At 48.7% G+C, this 17,259-nt stretch overlaps 1 protein-coding gene and 1 pseudogene across 3 annotated transcripts in view; one reads left to right on the top strand and one right to left on the bottom strand.

Annotated features, from left to right (window-relative positions):
- Window positions 1-7,761, bottom strand: part of LOC105817048 — a 9,700-nt pseudogene extending 1,939 nt beyond the window's left edge. The window contains exons 1-4 of the transcript XR_001137820.1: window positions 7,684-7,761; window positions 4,357-4,479; window positions 2,917-2,978; window positions 1,121-1,157 (exon numbers count right to left, since the gene is read on the bottom strand). The product of XR_001137820.1 is annotated as an uncharacterized LOC105817048 (transcript). The remainder of the gene's footprint in view (window positions 1-1,120; window positions 1,158-2,916; window positions 2,979-4,356; window positions 4,480-7,683) is intronic.
- Window positions 7,762-10,306: 2,545 nt separating this feature from the next.
- IRX5 (iroquois homeobox 5) lies at window positions 10,307-13,587 on the top strand. Of its 2 annotated transcripts, none has more exons than XM_012652662.1 (3): window positions 10,307-10,555; window positions 11,601-12,006; window positions 12,184-13,587. In XM_012652662.1, the coding sequence occupies exons 1-3, from the start codon at window positions 10,307-10,309 to the stop codon at window positions 12,975-12,977; spliced, it is 1,449 nt and encodes a 482-aa protein (XP_012508116.1). In that variant the 3' UTR covers window positions 12,978-13,587. The 2 variants fall into 2 exon arrangements, with proteins under 2 accessions (XP_012508116.1, XP_012508115.1); XM_012652661.1 differs by having other exon boundaries at window positions 12,181-13,587.
- Window positions 13,588-17,259: the final 3,672 nt, after the last annotated feature.

Below are 17,259 nucleotides of genomic sequence, written 5' to 3'. Positions count from 1 at the left end.
TTGTTTGAAGGATCACACATATTGGGATCTTAATCCGTAGAAAGTTGAGAATTACATAAAAAAGGGGGAGAGAAGCCTGACAAAAATGAAAACATGCACTGATGCCTAAAATATCAGGACTTAAGTAAATTAATTTTCATTCCCATTGAAAGCAATCTGATGTCCAGAGACTGAGAGTTATTCTACCATAAAATACAGCACATTAAATACTACAATAACCCATTTGAAATGTCTTAATATAATTATGATGTCATCTATAAATGATTGTACATATATTTTAATATTCATTACTGAAAGTTCCAATGCAAAATATATTGGAATTATAAAAATATTACATCAGTTAAAGATAACATCAAACAAATCAGTACTATATTCTATGACTAAGAGTAAGACTCAAAATAAGATTTGAAAATAATCACTAAAGGCAAGGGCAAAATATTTGGACCCTGGTTATCAGAAACAATGCTATCATTCCTAATGGTTTGCTCATAAAACTCTGTATTTCTACCAGCTAGCTGAAAAGAATGAAAAGCTTCTTATAACCAGCTAAAAAGAAAGTCTTTACCATGCCCCTTGAAAAAGCTCATTTTCACATTCCTCAGGCTTCATTATGCTAAATCAATATTCGTTTAGTCACTGGGGTTATTGACATATTTTAAAATAAAAGTATACCCTTCAGCTACTGCACTCATTACAGGTAATTTGTCTTGTCAGAGAGCAGGGAATATTATCCTAGTCTTTCAGGGGCTGACAGCCCATGGAAATACCTCCCCATGGTTACAACTGTAAATAATTTTAAGGTAAAATATTGAAAAATCAATGACTGTTTCCTGCAATCTGTCACAAACAAATCAATCATAATCTGTACTGCCAGAGAGTATGATTTGAAGGAGATGGGAGCAGATGTAATTCTTGGCTGGAATCTCTCATTTCAAAATCACTTCACATAATGGTGCCATCATTTAAACACTTAACAGTCAGTGCAACTGCCACTGTAACATCTAGTTGGACAAAACCACAAGGAGGAGGAGGAGAAAATGCCATCACTATTATGTTAATAAACATTTAATTTAAATGGTTGCTGCATTAGTAAATTTCAGCTGAAAACAATTTTACCTGCCCCCTTTCACAGTTCTAAATTAATCAAGGCTGCTTTTCTATGTTCTGATGCTTAGCAAATTAGCCCATGATTCAAATTTTACTCTCTAAGGCACATATACCTTTTATTTTAAAAGTCCATTATAGAGAATAAATTTGGAATTAATAAATGTGACATCTGGATTGTAGAATGTCCACAATTCTGTCTATATAACCAAGACAAAAATAGTGTTATAGATGTCAAGATCATATTTTTAAAGTAGGCTTAAAGGTCTCAGTTGCCAAGATATTAAATTTTATATTTTCCTTCTATTAATAAATATTACGTTTCGATTTTGCAATATTGTAGTATATTTTAAGATGACTGGCAAGATCTAGCAATTCTAAAATACTCTTGCATTGCAAATACAAGTTATACCATAAACTGATATATTTAAAGACAGAGTAAGAGCCCGGGTATATGAAGAGCAGAAGTTGGTCAAGATCATAATATTGAATTGTTTTGCAAACATAAACTGCTTTCCAAGTAATCACTTTGACACCATCATTTTTTTCTTGACTACATTTTAATGGCTTCCTCAATTGCTTACAGCCTCTACACAGGCATGAAGAAAGATTCTGAAATTGGTGTATTTCCCCTTCCTGTTGTGTTAACCAAAAACACTACTTGAGTTAAAGATTAAAGAATCTTTTTCCCAAAGGTTTTTGTTTTTACATGTATACTAGCTCCTTTAGTGGAAGAAATCAATTTTAGCCACCACATTTCTTACAAATTTCCTAATTATAGAGATACCATGAAGCCCTTCATTGTTTTATTAATATTCCTCCCCAGACATAGTTCAGGGGGCAGGTATTTTTAATGACTAGAAAAATATATTATTTTCTTAAAAGGAAAAAAAATAGATATAAATGCCATTAAATAATTTAAGCCTGTATATACATTCTTAGATATAGCAATTGGTCTTTTATAAAAGGGTTTTACTCTGTTTTTAATTTAACCTGCATATTCAGTGTGACAACATAGCATCAGAGGACAGAATCTCTTCTGACACGTACAACTTGAACCCAATATTTGTTCTTCAAGAATCTTAGACTGATTCTCCAACACCAATATCAGGGTTTTAAAAATGAAAAAGCATACGGGTAAATTATCAAAGAAATCATCCAGAATAAAACAGAACCCTCCATTCCATGTGAATTCTTGCAACAGCTGCAAAGTAAGTAGCAAGCCAACCTAGCCAGAGGAAAAGGATTACACAAAAAATGGAAAGGGACCTAAGTCTCTGAAGCAGGAAAAGAACCCATGTGCATGAGCTCCTGGCCTCCAGTACACTAGAACACCCCAGGCCGGGCCCAACTAACTTCCTGGCAGAGCTCTGGAGCCAGTTGCCAACCACCAGGTCTTCCACTGAGAGCTTGGTTGTGGCTGGCAGCAAATCACCCTGCAGAGAACACATCCCCCCAAATGAAAGCAACAAAGAACAGGGAGGTAAATGAGGACAGTTAAACAACATGCTAAATACATGCACGGCAACCACAAACTAAAATGGCATCTACTAGAACTGTGCAGGACACCTTTGCAGATCTAATTCTCAGAAAGAAGCTATTTTAAGGATGCTGAGTATGGCTAAATATTTCTCAGCTCTCCCAACACAGCCCACGGCCCTAGGAGAAGCAGGCTCAAAAACTAAGCAGAAGAAATTAAGATAGTTTCTATAACCCAAATTTAAAGAAATTGCTGTCTACTGGACAAAGTTCTTATGAAATAAAGGTTCAGGATTACAGAGGAAAGTATTCTTTTAAAAGAGATTATATTACCTATCTTCAGAATCTCCTTCTTCCAATAGCCAATACAGTAGCTCCATTGTGAACTGTAGACTCTTAAAGAGAAAAACAGCAATAGTTAGCTTTATCTTTCGTACTATTTCCTTCCTTCATGGAATTACAATTTAATTACCAATACTTCAATTGATTTTATTCCTGGATAATACATTTCTCAAAAAGCATATTCTCTAGCTATTTCCACTAGAGCACATTTGGCACAACCTTCTCAATTAATCAACCATAACCGCTGAGAGGATATATTTTCCTCATATTTTCAAGAGTGGGGAGACCCCGCATACATTTATTTTATATAAAAGGAATATTAGATATGACTCTTAACAAATTTGGCTGACAACAGATGTAAAACTCTACCAATCTTCATATGTGTTTAGACTTTACCTGTATTAATCCTTAGGAGACAAAAAAAGAAAATCGGTTTCCTTTATCTTTTAAATTCAGTAACTTTATACATGGTTTAAAAAAAAACAAAAAATTAAGATTAAAGGCAAACCAAGAGGAATCAGAGTGCTTGCTGCTTAACATTTTCTTTTTATTTGTGCTGGGTTTTCTAACATGCTGCAATGCGTCAGCTCTCAGTCATACATGAAACCCCATTTCCACAAGACTCAATCAGTATTAGAGGAACACAAGGATGTTATTTAAAAAATATATTATTTTATATGACATTAAAAATCACTTTAATGTCTTGGAAAGTATTCAGAGAGAAACATTTATTCTATTGGAGGCTATACTAACTATAGCTCCTTTCTGTAAAATTATTTTATTTTTCATCATACAACCATTTTTTTCCTTAATAAAATGTTCTGTATCACTAAATCCAGTTCCTTGTTCTGCCCACTAGACAACACAAATATTCTGCAAAATAATTCTTCCTCATAGCTTTTCTTATCCACCTGTACTCAGTAGTCCCTATTTTGATGAGAAATAACAAGTTTTATGTACATCTGTATACTCTTTGTCATTAAAAGAGTTTGGTAACTATGACTAGAACTGATATTCCCACTAAATTTATTCTTAAAAGAATTAGGTAATTAAAATAATCATAAAGTGTGATACAGCATAAACAGATCATTTCTCTTAAGTAATAATTCTATTTCCATAAAATATCATAAACTTCATCTTGATTTTTATAAATAGCACTGAATGTATAAATTTTATTATCCAACGATACTATTAAAGAAATTATTCAATGTTATTCCATGATAAATGACAAATAAATACATTATTCACTCTCATTTCATGAATTAAAAATTTTTATATTTACTACACCCTTGTTTAATGCATTAATTTAATTGAAGGCCTCAAGTGACATTTTCTACATCCCTATTCCCAATATACACACTTTGGTAAAACCAATGCTGATGTTACTTTGGCTTTACTCCACACACAAGCACACTGTTTGCAGACACTCACTTGCAGATGAGCCTTGGGATGTACAAGGACAAATTTCAGCCAAAATTTGGAGGAACCCCATAGTTGAGAAGTGGACTTAGCTGACAACATCCAAATGTATTATGGAAGCATCAGACCTATCATCTGCATAAAAAACGGAAATGATTCTGTTTAAGGAAACACAGAAAACAAGTAATACTTTGGGGATATTAGATATGAATATCTAATTTTCTCCAAGGTATCACTCCATATTATGGCAAATAAACAAATACAAGCTGTATCAAGGTGTGGAATAACATTAGCTTGAGAAAAGAAGAGAAAACTGGATTACATAAATGACAACTGCAGGAGAAAATTACATTCCCTTCTCCTGAACAAATGTTAAGCGCATCCTTACTAATAAAGACTTAAACTACATTAGAATATACTGGTTTTCAATTTTGAAACATCTAAGTTAATTTGCGAAGCTAAACTGGTGCTTAGGTATACTACAGTTATAAAAACACTGCAGATTTATGCAGAAATAAGTCATCGGTATCATAATTCATAGTAGTACTATGAAAGCAAATGAGAGTCATTAATGAACAAGGAAAAAAGAATTTCTAGATTTTACATGTTCTTAGAGTTGCATCAGCTGTTATTTTATTAAGAAAAAATATTCTCTATAAAACAGCTCAAAAATATACCAAAGATATTAAAACTACAAAAGTCAACACCATATAGAAATTGAAGAGAAATATACAAAGATAGTAAGATACTACCACTCGAAACAGGCTACGCACCTCAAAGTTAAAACATTATTCCAAACTATGATATTGTGTTGGTCATCTACTTTAAAGAACATGTTTAATGCACTCAGAATTACATGATTTCATTTAGTTCTGTATTATCAACTAAAGAACATTTAAAATTTCCCTAAATAATTATCTGGTATTATTCATTACAACGGATGATAGGTAATTAGTTCATATTCCTCTTTCACCTCTTTTAGTGCGACATATCAAATTTTAAAATAACATGTATAATAGCATAAGGACACTGACTGCAGTTGACAGAGAAAAAAAATTTGATGGGAGTGGGGTGTGAGAAATAAATAAAGCAATTATCTTCAAATTAATGCTCGTTTTAGTTTCAGCAAACAAATCTAAATAAGTCTTTCTTTCAGTTTACCATGTAATTCTAACCAGCTAATTATCCTTGGAGTCAAGAACGAGCTGTGAACCTACACCTGGCTTTTCCGATCATATGCCTATGGTCCCCTCCGCTTTCATTTCCTCTTTCTACAATGAGTTTTAATATTAAAGAAAAACACACACGCTCACACACATACACACTGATGGACAGCCAGCTTCCAGGAAATCATGAGCTACAAAGAGAGGTGAAAAATCTTAATGCAATACTTATGTTAAAGTGTATTAGGTGCTGGGTAAGCCAAGGGTAGTAAGATCAACAGCATCTGTCTTGCCATTGTTTTTATATTCCGAGATTGGGAGTAAAAGGCAGTGATATTATTTTAGTGGTCATTCAGGTTATGATTCAGATCCCTAAACTAATAAGAGGCTAAATGCACTGTCTTCACTTACACAACAATTCAAATTTACAGAACAATATTTTGGAAGAAATCTATAGTTTTCTTCTATTTCTGGAAATAAAAACAAGGCATTCCATAAAAATTGTAGCTAGGTACTTGATGATATGAAAAAGATTTTAGATCACTAAGACACTCCAGGAGACTGTTTCTTTTCCAAAAAATGAAATGGCATAAATTTCTCACATATTTACCTTTTTACTATATTCCTGTTTCTGCACATTAAGCATGCCTTCCTAGACAGATTTATTCTGAGCACTAATAAATAATACACTGCTCTATTTTATGCTTTCCTTTCAAAGTTAGAAACCATTATTCCACAAAAGGTAAAGCACAAAGAAAGCTAACACAAGGAAGGCATTGCCAAAAAGCCACAAGTAGTATTAGTACACGCCAGAACACTTAACATTAAACTATCATTTCTCTCTAAAACTTCTGTTGCCAAAGTGCTCACAAAATCTGGAAGCTCAAAGACAGGTTTCAAGTGCAATTAAATTCTCCAAAAGCCAAACTGTACAAAAATATGCCGCCCTTCTTATGTCACCATTTATAGACAACATTTTCTCAGGATCTTAATTAAGATAACGATGCACACCTGTGTCAACATTCTCTGGCAAGACAGCCTTATCAATCATAATCCTTTAAGCACACTCCAAAACAGCAAAGCGATATGACAGAAGCAATCTGTTGCCTTTCCTGGTGTTGGTGTTGTGTCTCTCACAAGAATGATGAGATCTTTAAAATACAGCAGACCTACTTTTATGAGTCTTTAAAGTTTTAAGTGTAAACAGCTATTACACTAAATAAACAGGAATAACCTCTTTTGCACTTTATTGAAACAATGACAACTGTGCTGCCAAAACTTGAAGAGCAAGCTCTAGGGCCATGTCTTGGCAATACAATTGTGAAACGGATTTTAAAGCTTTAAATTTTAAGAGTTACAGGTAACTGAATCCGTGCAGACATGACAAACCAATAAGCCCTTAGGAAGTTTTAAAATGAGAATATTTAATAGTCCTACGTTAAAAACAATCAGAGCAAACCCATCCCTGGTGTAAGTTGAAATGTTTGGAAAGATACGAATGCAATAAAAATCAAGAAAAAGAGTCTTCTTGGTAACCTGGGAATGAAAGGGAGATAAACACCACCTCAGCTGGGGTAGAAAGAGCTTCAGTGACAAGAGACCAATGAAACTACCAGCTAACAAGTAAGCAGGCTCCTAAACATAAAAGCTGAAAAACAGAAAGTAAAGAAGGGGGCTACAGGGGGACATATCGTCACCAGTATCAAGATAAAAAGTTAAAAGCTCGTCTTTACCAGCAAAAAACGGAGAAAACGTTCATATAAAAACGGAGAAAATCCGCCAGATGCTATCTGGGTTCCGTCTGCCTGCTAACGACGAGCCCTTCGCTTTCACATATTAACACGATTCTATCTCAGACACCAGGAGGCCTCGGCCAGCCGAGCAGCAGAGCCATCAATGTGCAAATAAAGCAGAAAATAGAGACATCCTTAAGAAATGAGTCTTAAATTTGACGTAGAGCGGAGGTGACAACCACAGCAATAGAACCATAAATTCTAACTGCTTCAGTATCTTGCAGGATTCTTTCCAGTCCTTGACACCAAAAAGACAGTAAAAGGGAAGGGGTAACAAAACAAAACAAAACAAACGGGGGGTGGGGGACAGTGGTGCGGCCCAGAGCGGCAGGGTGATGTAATGAGGATGTCTGCGTGACAGACTCGGATTCTCGGGCACAAACCTTCAGGGCTCCATTTCAGAAAGCATCGTCCCGGACGAGAGCCGAGGCGGCGACGGAGGGGACACGCGTGGACACAGGGCACGGCCCACGCGCGCCCGCCAGGGCACCGGGATGTCAGGAGAGGACGGCCCGACACTCGCCCGCAGGGCGCCCGGCCGCGTCCACCGGGTCCACGACGGGACCGGACGCGGCTCGAGGGCTGGAGGGCCGGCCGCGCGGCACCCGGGACGCGGTGCGGGTCGGGGCTCACCTCTCCGCCGCGGCGCGGGCGCGCGGGCCGCGGACGCTCCCTCGTGGCTGGCGCGAGCCCCTGGCAGGCGGCGCGCGCGGGCCGTTACCGACCGTTAGCGCCAGCGGCCGCGGCGGCGGGCGGAGCTGGGGGCGGGCGCTGAGGCGCGGCGGGGCCGCGAGAGGCGTAAGCGGAGGGAGCGAGGCGGAGACGCTCCGGGGCGCTCCCCGTGACAACCAGGCCTACACAGAGCCCGGGAGGGACCGCCGAAGAGGCCGCCATTCCCGGGCCGCCCGGGCCGCTCCGCCTTGATTTGGTATTGGCGGGCTGGCGGCCACCTCCGCCCGGCAGCCCGGGCCACCGCAGCCATCGGCTTCCCGTCTCCATGACAATAGCGCGGCCGAAGCCCCGCCCCGCCCCTTCGGCGCCGGGACTTGGCGGGGCAGCGAGCGCACGTCGCCAAAGGGCGGAGCCAATGGAGGCCGGCGTCCAATCAGAGAGGAAGGCAGTGCGAGGGAAGGGGCTGGGCGGGCCGAGAGGTTCTCGGAGCATGTAGTCTGAAGTGGTCGGGGGGGAGGAGCCGATGGAGAGGCGGAGTCAGCGCGTGCACGAAGGCGCGCCGCCGAGCGGGTGCCAGTGTGGTGTGGTTGGGCTGGTTAGTGCGAGCTGGTCTGGAGCTCACGAAATAAAGTGTATCTCGCCGGTCAAAGTCAATGCGAGAAACTTTGCATGTAGTTAATGCTTCGCCTGCATGTGGCTTCCTGGTAAAAGGCTACAAAGTTCTGATACTGCGAGCTCCAGCGGCGCGCCCACGCCGCACCAGCCTGTCTCCTGGTTCACCAGCGCCCCTGTCTGTCCCAGAGTTCGAGTGCGCTCGTGGCTGTGGCGGCGGGAGGCGCAGAGGAGGGGAGCGGGTCTGTTTTGTATTCTAACTGTGTGGCTGTCGTGGGCAAGGGCTGCCTGTGACTCAGTTGTGTGTTTGCCTCGCCAGCGCCTCGCTGCACAGACAGCGATTGGGTTGGGCACTGCTCTGCCCAGTGTTTGCAGTGCAGCGTGGGCGGAAGCGAGGTGCGTGCGAAGGGCAAGGCGACTTAGTTGAACAAAAGGGAAGGGGACCCGCATCCTCCACCACCTACTTGGCCGGGCGAGCTGCGGATGGCAAGCCCGGAGAAAGAGGCTGGGACGCATGGGGATGGAGGTGGGGACGCCCCGAGACCTACTCAAGTGTAGCTGCTACTCGGTCTGGCAGTTCTTGCCCACTCCCTCTCCTCTAGAGAGATGCTAGCCCAGGAGTCCCCAGGTCCCCAGTGTGTCCCCTCGCCGTCCAGTGAGGGTCGGTGGAAGGAAGGCGAGCCGACGTGTAGACGTCTGAGGCCCGCCTCTCGCCCACCTGCTGCTGCTGACACAGAGGGCCAGTCACCCCGGACTCCCGGCGCCTTGGGCGCGGGCATCCATCCGGCTTTCCCGGGGACCTTCATTCCGGGTCTCCAATTCGCTGTCCGGCCACCTGGCTTGGGGGAAAAGCCGGAGAGGGTTGGCCACGTACCGCCTCGGAGCCCAGCCTCCGGGAGAACGAGAAATCCGCAAACTCGGCGATTTACTGTGGCTAGGAGAGAGCAGAGCGTTCGCTGGCGCACAGTCCGCGGCCTCGCTCCCTTAGTGCGCCCACCCGCTGCCAGGGCTTCTGGACGGCCGCTGCGCCCGAGTTAGCAGGGGAGGAAAGTTGGAAGAGACCGGCGCGGCTGGGATGTGATTGTCATCCTGGGGCCGGCGCTCGAGAGTCTGAGAGAAAGAGAGAGGGAGAGACCAGGGAGGGGAGGGGAGGGAGGAGGCTGAGAGGAGGGGGAGAAGGGGCCGTGGAGGAGAGGCGGGCGCTGGGGAGGAGCGAGGGGAGCGCCAGCGAGCGGGAGAGGGAGCCGGGGAGGAAGAGGGAGAGGGCGAGGCGCGCCTGGCGGCCGGGTTGGCTGTGGCCGCCCAGAGGCTCCTGCCAGTCCTCCCACCGACTACACCCCGGGAAGGAGGAGCTTCGGACGCTCACAAGGCGTCAGAATCCTCAATTTCCAACTTAGCATCTTGGCAGGACCTTTGCGAAGCCAAAAGCAGAGCCCCCCGGTGCAAAGAGCGAGGGGAAAAAAGAGAAAGCAGCAAGGGAGGGCAGGAAAAAAAGGGCCAGCCCGGGCGAGCGAGGCGCGCAGAGGAGCGGTCGCGGCGGTCGCAGCCGGAGGCGCGCGGGAAGCCGGCGAGGAGGCGCGGCGGGCCGGAGCCCGGGAGCCGGGGCCGAGGAGCGGCGGCCCAGGGCAGCCAGAGGCCAGGTGCCCTCCCGCTCGCCCTTGCAGGGCGCCGCCCGGCTGGTTGGCCGCCGCCGCGCGGCGCGCCCCATGCCCGTGTGTGGCCATGTCCTACCCGCAGGGCTACTTGTACCAGCCGTCCGCCTCGCTGGCGCTCTACTCGTGCCCGGCGTACAGCACCAGCGTCATTTCTGGGCCCCGCACTGATGAGCTCGGCCGCTCGTCTTCGGGCTCCGCGTTCTCGCCCTACGCTGGCTCCACTGCCTTCACGGCGCCCTCGCCGGGCTACAACTCGCACCTCCAGTACGGCGCCGACCCCGCGGCCGCCGCCGCCGCCGCCTTCTCCTCGTACGTGGTGAGTGAGCGGGATCCGAGGCGGGCGAGGGCAGCCGGGGTCCGCCGGCCGGGCGGGCGGGGGCTGCAGGGGACACGGGCCTAGGCGCCACCGCCGACCTCCCCCGCCGAGCTTCGCGGCCCCTGCAAACTTGGACGATTGTCTCGCTCGGCTTCGCCCGGGCCTGGGGCTCAAGAGTTGTTCGGAAAAGAGAGCCGCGTCTTGCTCGGATAGCTGAGCTGGCTGGAAAGGTTTTTGGGGGAGAGGTCGCTTTAATTAAAGAACAGCATTTGGTTCAAACAGAAGCTCCAGTGCGCCCTGCAAATTTTATATTTTTGGTTTTGTCATTTTGGAAAAGTAGTCCGAAAAAATACACCCGAAATCTGATCAGAAGAGTGCTAAGTCTATGTAAATGTGTTTGGCCTCGCCTTTAATTAGTCCTCCAAAATGTTGCAAATCCGTAATCCTATCTTCCCAATCCGATTTGGAGGTATTAAATTTCTGAAAAGTCGGCCGAGCTGCGGTGCATCCGGGATTTTTCGGCTGGGTTGTGACTGGTTTGGGGGAGCGTTTTTGGAGACTAGGAGTGCTGAGGCAAGGCTCAGCTTTTCGTTTGCGTTTCTTTGAGGGTTAAAAAGAAAGAAAAAAAGCGTTTTGTTTTCTTTTTTTTCCCCTTTTGCGCCCCGTGTGGCGGCGCGGGGGGCGGGGCGCGGAGTGTCGTTTTTTTTTCTGGGGTCTCTCTGGATAGAGGGCCGGGCCGCAGTGGCCAGATCTGTGCACAGGGGACTGACGTGCCCAGGCAGACGGGGGCCTACAGGGTGGCATCAAGGCTGGGACAGCTTGAAGGGTCCCCAAAGGACTGGACTCAAGAATTGGGGGGCCCCGCTGCCTTCTGAGGAGGGGGAGGGGTTGCTCTTGGGTTTGAAACCGCCAGCCCAGTGCCAAGGGAAGCCGGAGTGCCGGCCTTGCCGGTAGACCCCGGGGCGAAGGGAAAGCGTGCTGCTGTCGTTCAGGTGGCAGTCAGACCACGGCCCCCACTCACCTTCTCTCTGACTCTCCACCGCAGGGGTCTCCCTACGACCACACACCTGGCATGGCGGGCTCCTTGGGGTATCACCCCTATGCTGCGCCCCTGGGGTCCTACCCGTACGGGGACCCCGCATACCGGAAGAACGCCACGCGGGACGCCACTGCTACGCTCAAGGCCTGGCTCAACGAGCACCGCAAGAACCCCTACCCCACCAAGGGCGAGAAGATCATGCTGGCCATCATCACCAAGATGACCCTCACCCAGGTGTCCACCTGGTTCGCCAACGCGCGCCGGCGCCTCAAGAAGGAGAACAAGATGACGTGGACGCCGCGGAACCGCAGCGAGGACGAGGAGGAAGAGGAGAACATTGACCTGGAGAAAAACGACGAGGACGAGCCCCAGAAGCCCGAGGACAAGGGCGATCCTGAGGGCCCTGAAGCAGGTTGGTGGACACGGGAAAGGGCGTGTTGGGCGGGAATAAGAAGGAAAAGGAGGGCCTGGCGGGGTCACGCACGGGGCCTGGAAGTTGAGGGCAGGGGTCTGTGCCTTTGCGGGCGGGAACACGGGCCCCGCCGCGTGGCCTCTGCGCCTCTGACAGCCAGGGTTTCGCCCGCAGGAGGAACGGAGCAGAAGGCGGCTTCGAGCTGCGAACGGCTGCAGGGGCCGCCCACCCCCGCCGGCAAGGAGACCGAGGGCAGCCTCAGCGACTTGGATTTTAAAGAGCCGCCCTCGGAAGGCCGCCTCGACGCGTTGCCCGGGCCCCCCCGCGCCGGCGGGCCCTCCCCGGCTGGGCCAGCAGCAGCGCGGCTGGCCGAGGACCCGGCCCCTCACTACCCTGCGGGCGCGCCGGCGCCTGCCACACACCCCGCAGCGGGAGAGCTGCCCCCTGGTCCCGGCGGGCCCTCGGTTATCCACTCGCCGCCGCCACCGCCGCCAGCAGCGGTGCTCGCCAAGCCCAAGCTGTGGTCTCTGGCAGAGATCGCCACATCCTCGGACAAGGTCAAGGACGGGGGCGGCGGGAGCGAGGGCTCTCCATGCCCACCGTGTCCCGGGCCCATGGCTGGGCAAGCCCTAGGAGGCAGCCGTGCGTCGCCAGCCCCGGCGCCGTCGCGCTCGCCCTCGGCGCAGTGTCCTTTTCCTGGCGGGACAGTGCTGTCCCGGCCTCTCTACTACACCGCGCCCTTCTATCCCGGCTACACGAACTATGGCTCCTTCGGACACCTCCATGGCCACCCGGGGCCCGGGCCAGGCCCCACAACCGGTCCGGGCTCTCATTTCAATGGATTAAACCAGACCGTGTTGAACCGAGCGGACGCTTTGGCTAAAGACCCGAAAATGTTGCGGAGCCAGTCTCAGCTAGACCTGTGCAAAGACTCTCCCTATGAACTGAAGAAAGGTATGTCCGACATTTAACGCGGGCCGCGTCGGTCCCGGACTTTTCTAATTTATTAAAAACATGGCCTTGGCAGTTATTTTTCCATCGCCGAGAGAGATAAAAAAATAAACTACCCCTCCTATTCAAAAGTTTATAGTTTATGGAGATGGATGACATAAAAATGTAAACATCTCCACACGCAAAAAAATGTCTTAACCAACCCGAAGAGAAAAATTACAAAACAGGATTTGTATTAAATCTTATTCTGTATATTTAATGTAGCATTTTGTATTTAAATTGATAATTCAATATCTTTGAAGTAAATTATGAAATCAAGACACCTGTACAGGCATTTAATGTTTTTTTTTTTTGTAATATAAATATATACATTTGTGTTTCCCCAAAACTGTTTCATAGTTTAAAAATATAAGTTTAATTTAATTTTTTACACCTATTGATTCTTCTGGGTATGAGCTAAAGTATTATTACAGAAAGGACACAGGTTATACTCTTAGATTTAAAAAGTAAAAGAAACTGCAGCCGCCTTTGTAAAATGCAAAATATTTAATTAAAAGAGATTTTAACATAATCAGAGCCACTCATTATTTTTTAGAAGCCTCAATAAACTGTCCATTGCCTTGGTCAAAAGGTGCAAACTGCAACTTTTTTCGAAGTGGGGACTGAAAGGTTCCACAGACCTTCAGTGTGCCAGGGGAAAACCATAATTAGGCTGCAAGCCCCGGGGAACCTGGCCCTGCCCGGAATGCAGATTTGGATCATGGATGCGAGCTGCTTGGGTGAGATTGGACCCTGGAGGAAGGAGAAGAGAGACCCAAGTGTGTGCCCAGAAGGGAGAAAAGATGGCAAAGCCAGCTAGGGACACGCACCACCCGAGCGCCATCGCTTAACCTAATTACTTCCAATCAGTGTCGTGTTTTATGCAAAGCAATCAGCTGGTGAACTTTGCTAATGAGTTCGATTTTATGCCGGATTTAGCCCTTATTACTATTTCAAAGGTGCTTCGGGCTAATACGGGGCGGGGAGCGCTTTGGGGGATGCCGAGGGGGAGGCTTTCCCAAGCCACCGTCTTTGCTACCCCTTCAAAATTGGGCATTGATCTCTTCTTTGGATTTGATTAAATTAGTGAACGTTCCATCCGCGACGGTGCGGGTGGCGGGCAGCCCAGTAGATGCCCGCTCAGCTGTGGGGTTGGGGCCGCGTGACGGGCTAGGGGATGGTTTCCCCCTTTCACAGGTAGGTGTCACACTTGTCCTGAATTTCAAGCCTGCGCTTTGCAGAGTCGGAGATTGCAGAGTGGGCGGAAGGGGAGGAGGGAGCGCCACAGCCACTGCGGGGAGCTAGGGGAGCCCCCGAAAGTATCTCTCCCCCTCACCATGGGCCTCTTTTTGAACAAGTGGCCTTCAAAAGTTTGAGGCCATTTGCCTAGATAACGAGGCCCTTGTGGGCTCGATAAGGCTTGTCGTCGCTTTAGCACTTTTCCCAGCTCAGATTCAATAGTCCGAGTAGCTACAAAAGTATTTTTGAGGTTCTATTTTTTCATTTTAATCCCGTATATTTCATCTCAAAATGAAAAGTCAGGATGCATCTCAATCCTAAATGAGGAAGAGCCACCGCCCCTCGGCGACCAACACCGTGGGTTCGGTTTGGCTGCGGTGCTGGCGTCTCCATTTTGCCCCGAGATAGGGAGTCGCCGACGTGTTGTACTTCGTGGGAAATTTTCGGTGGTCGGGGGAGGGGTGTGTGTTACAGCAAAAACATAATCCGGCGAGGGGAATTAATTTGCTCTATTAAACCCAAGCCTGAGTGTTGAGAGAGAATGTGTTTGCACATAACGCCGGTTTAATTAGGCTAAATCAAAATGCACATATTTGCATTTCTACTCAAGATTACTTTAACCTTACTAGGTGTTTTAAACCCACCCCAAAGTTTCACTGGAGTTGTTGGCTTTTGCTATTTTTTTTTTTTCAAACCTGCAACCGGGCTCCTTTAGCTCATTCGAATTTAAACAAGTTTGAAAGCTGCATTGTCCAGATGTTTTAGCGAACAGCGGTCGACTTCAGGGTTTAAATTAGTGAGAAAATTCACGCAGGGAAAATGGTTTCAAAGCTGGAAGTGTGAATGATTAAATATGCATGAGACGATCGTATTTTATTTTGTCCCTTTAATTATAAATGATTTTTTAAACAATTGAATTCCAGAGATGACTTGCCCTCCCCCCTCCTCCCCGCGCCTCACCCCCTCCACTCTTCTCTCCCTCCCCCAACGGCCTGGTTCACAATCAGCTTTTCCCCCTTGTTGAATATGCAGCCCCAGGAGTCACCTTCTCTTCTAAAAAAGTCAGAAGAATAGGCCAGTCCACTTCTCTTAAGAGAGAGTTTAAGGACGACATCAACTCGGCGGGGTTTTGGAAGCACTGGCCCAAAACCCAGCCCAACGATTTTAAAAAGAAAATTACAGGCCTCCCTGTGTTCCCGGGAATATGCAAATGGCGCGGCGCGGGCCTCCCAAATCCGACTGCGAAGGCCCGGGGCTGAGAGCCGAGAGCCCGCCGCGCTGCCTGGGAACGGGAGCCGCGCTCCCGGGAGCGCGCGGCATTTCTCTTCATCGAGGGGCGGCGCGAGGAGCCTCCGGCTGGGGAGCAAAACCGCCGGGGGCTCGGGAGCGGGCCCCGGAGTCGCTGTCCCCTGCCCGCATCCCTCCGGCCCTTGGCCTCTGCAGGGTTTTCTTTGCATGCTTGCTTTTGAGTACCAACCCCCAATTAAGTGTAGGGGTTTCTTCTTTACAGAGCCGGGTTTTGGTGGCCAGCAGTTTTTCTGGTGTCTAGCGACTTTTCAGTTTGGAGGTGGCCTGCCAGGCAGATCCGGGTTCGGGGCATTTAGGAAACGTGCCCCGCGTTTAATCCCAGAAGTAGCTGTGCGTCTGTAGGATCCCAAGTCCCTCCTGGAGCCTCTGCTTTGCCGAGTCTCGAGCCGTCTAGGCGGCCATGCGTCGTAGAGGCGCTGGGGGGAAACTTCTGGGGTGTCCCGGGGTCGGGGTTTGTTCTCAGGTTTGGATTGGGGCGTGGAAGTCGCGCAAGGCAGCGCCTAAGACGCTTGAGTGCCGGGACTGCGCGGCGTTTGCCACCTGCGCGTGGCTGGGCGGGCTCCGGACCCCGAGGAGCGCCGAGCTCGGCACCTAGCAGCAGAGGTCACGGGATCGCTGCGTGGGGTCTCGCAGGCGGTCCCTGGAGGCAGCGCCAAACCGAGGACGGGCTGGGTCTCTCAACCCTCTGTGCGGGGCCGAATCGCTTCTTGAGGTTTGGGGGTGAGGAGGGTCTTTTCCCTTCCTGCTCCCCGGCTCTGGGTACCAGGGCCGGAAATGTGGTTCCCCAGGCCGGGGCGCGGGGCCTGCAGCGAGGCCTCCCGGTTTGCAAACCCGTCAGGGCCAATCATTCCCCGCGACGTGCGCTGCTCATAGGGCCTGGAAGGTTGGGGGCAGGGAGGGTCACGCCTGCGGTTTCGGCACAACGGTGCCTCCCAGCCCACCAGTCCCCCACAAGTAGCTGTCAACTCAGACCGAGGCACCAAATAGCGCAGCGCAAAGCTCTCAAAGTGAAAGGAATGTGATTGCGCTCTCCAGAGGTGGCGGGACGCGGATGCAGTTCAGGAAGGGCGCCGCCTACCGGTCTCGGGGAGCCCGGCGTGTCGCAGGGAGGGGGCAGCTAGGCGAGATCCTGCTATACCCCCACCCGCGACGGGGCCTTGGCTCCAGACTCCGTAAGCTGCTTCGCCACCGCAATTCGGCACGGCCCCGGCCCCAGGACCCGGTTAGCATTGGGGATCTGGGGAGCAGGGCCGGTGACTAAACCAGTTTAACCCTACCGTTCCCGCCGCGGCTTCCGCACAGCTTCAAACACCAGGCAACGGGCAACTGAGAAATTCGCAGGCGGCTGAACAGCCTGTGGGTGGGGGCCCCGCCGGCCGCTGCGCGCCGGGGCTCCCTCTGCACTTCGGGTGCGCGCACTTCCGCTCCTGCGGGCCTTTCGGCGCTCCGGCTCTGGGCCCTCCGCGGTCTTAATTTGCGGTTTGGCGTATTGGGGGACTACCACGCAACCGAGTCCCGGAAGACCGTTTTGGTCTTAAGAGCGTTTGGCCAGTGGGGTGTGGACATCTACAGAAACACGAAAAACACACGAAACGAAACAAAACAAAACTACCCTCCCATTGCTTCGAACCCTCCTATCCCGACAGTATCTTTAATGAAGTCGGCATGGCAAAGCATGCGGTGCTCACCTGCGCTGTCCCAGACCCCGCCGCAAGC

Source organism: Propithecus coquereli, unplaced genomic scaffold (assembly GCF_000956105.1).
Source record: "Propithecus coquereli isolate 6110/MARCELLA unplaced genomic scaffold, Pcoq_1.0 Scaffold395, whole genome shotgun sequence".
NCBI lineage: Eukaryota > Metazoa > Chordata > Mammalia > Primates > Indriidae > Propithecus > Propithecus coquereli.
The sequence above is the reverse complement of the archived record's forward strand: the minus strand, read 5'-3'. Positions and strand labels throughout refer to the sequence as shown.

Bases quoted from the DNA above. Each gene is read 5' to 3' on its own strand.
- IRX5 (XM_012652661.1), top strand. From the start codon at position 10,307: ATGTCCTACCCGCAGGGCTACTTGTACCAGCCGTCCGCCTCGCTGGCG. The intron at 10,556-11,600 runs GTGAGTGAGCGG...TCTCCACCGCAG, and splicing joins CCGCCTTCTCCTCGTACGTG to GGGTCTCCCTACGACCACAC. The intron at 12,007-12,180 runs GTTGGTGGACAC...TTTCGCCCGCAG, and splicing joins TCCTGAGGGCCCTGAAGCAG to GAGGAACGGAGCAGAAGGCG.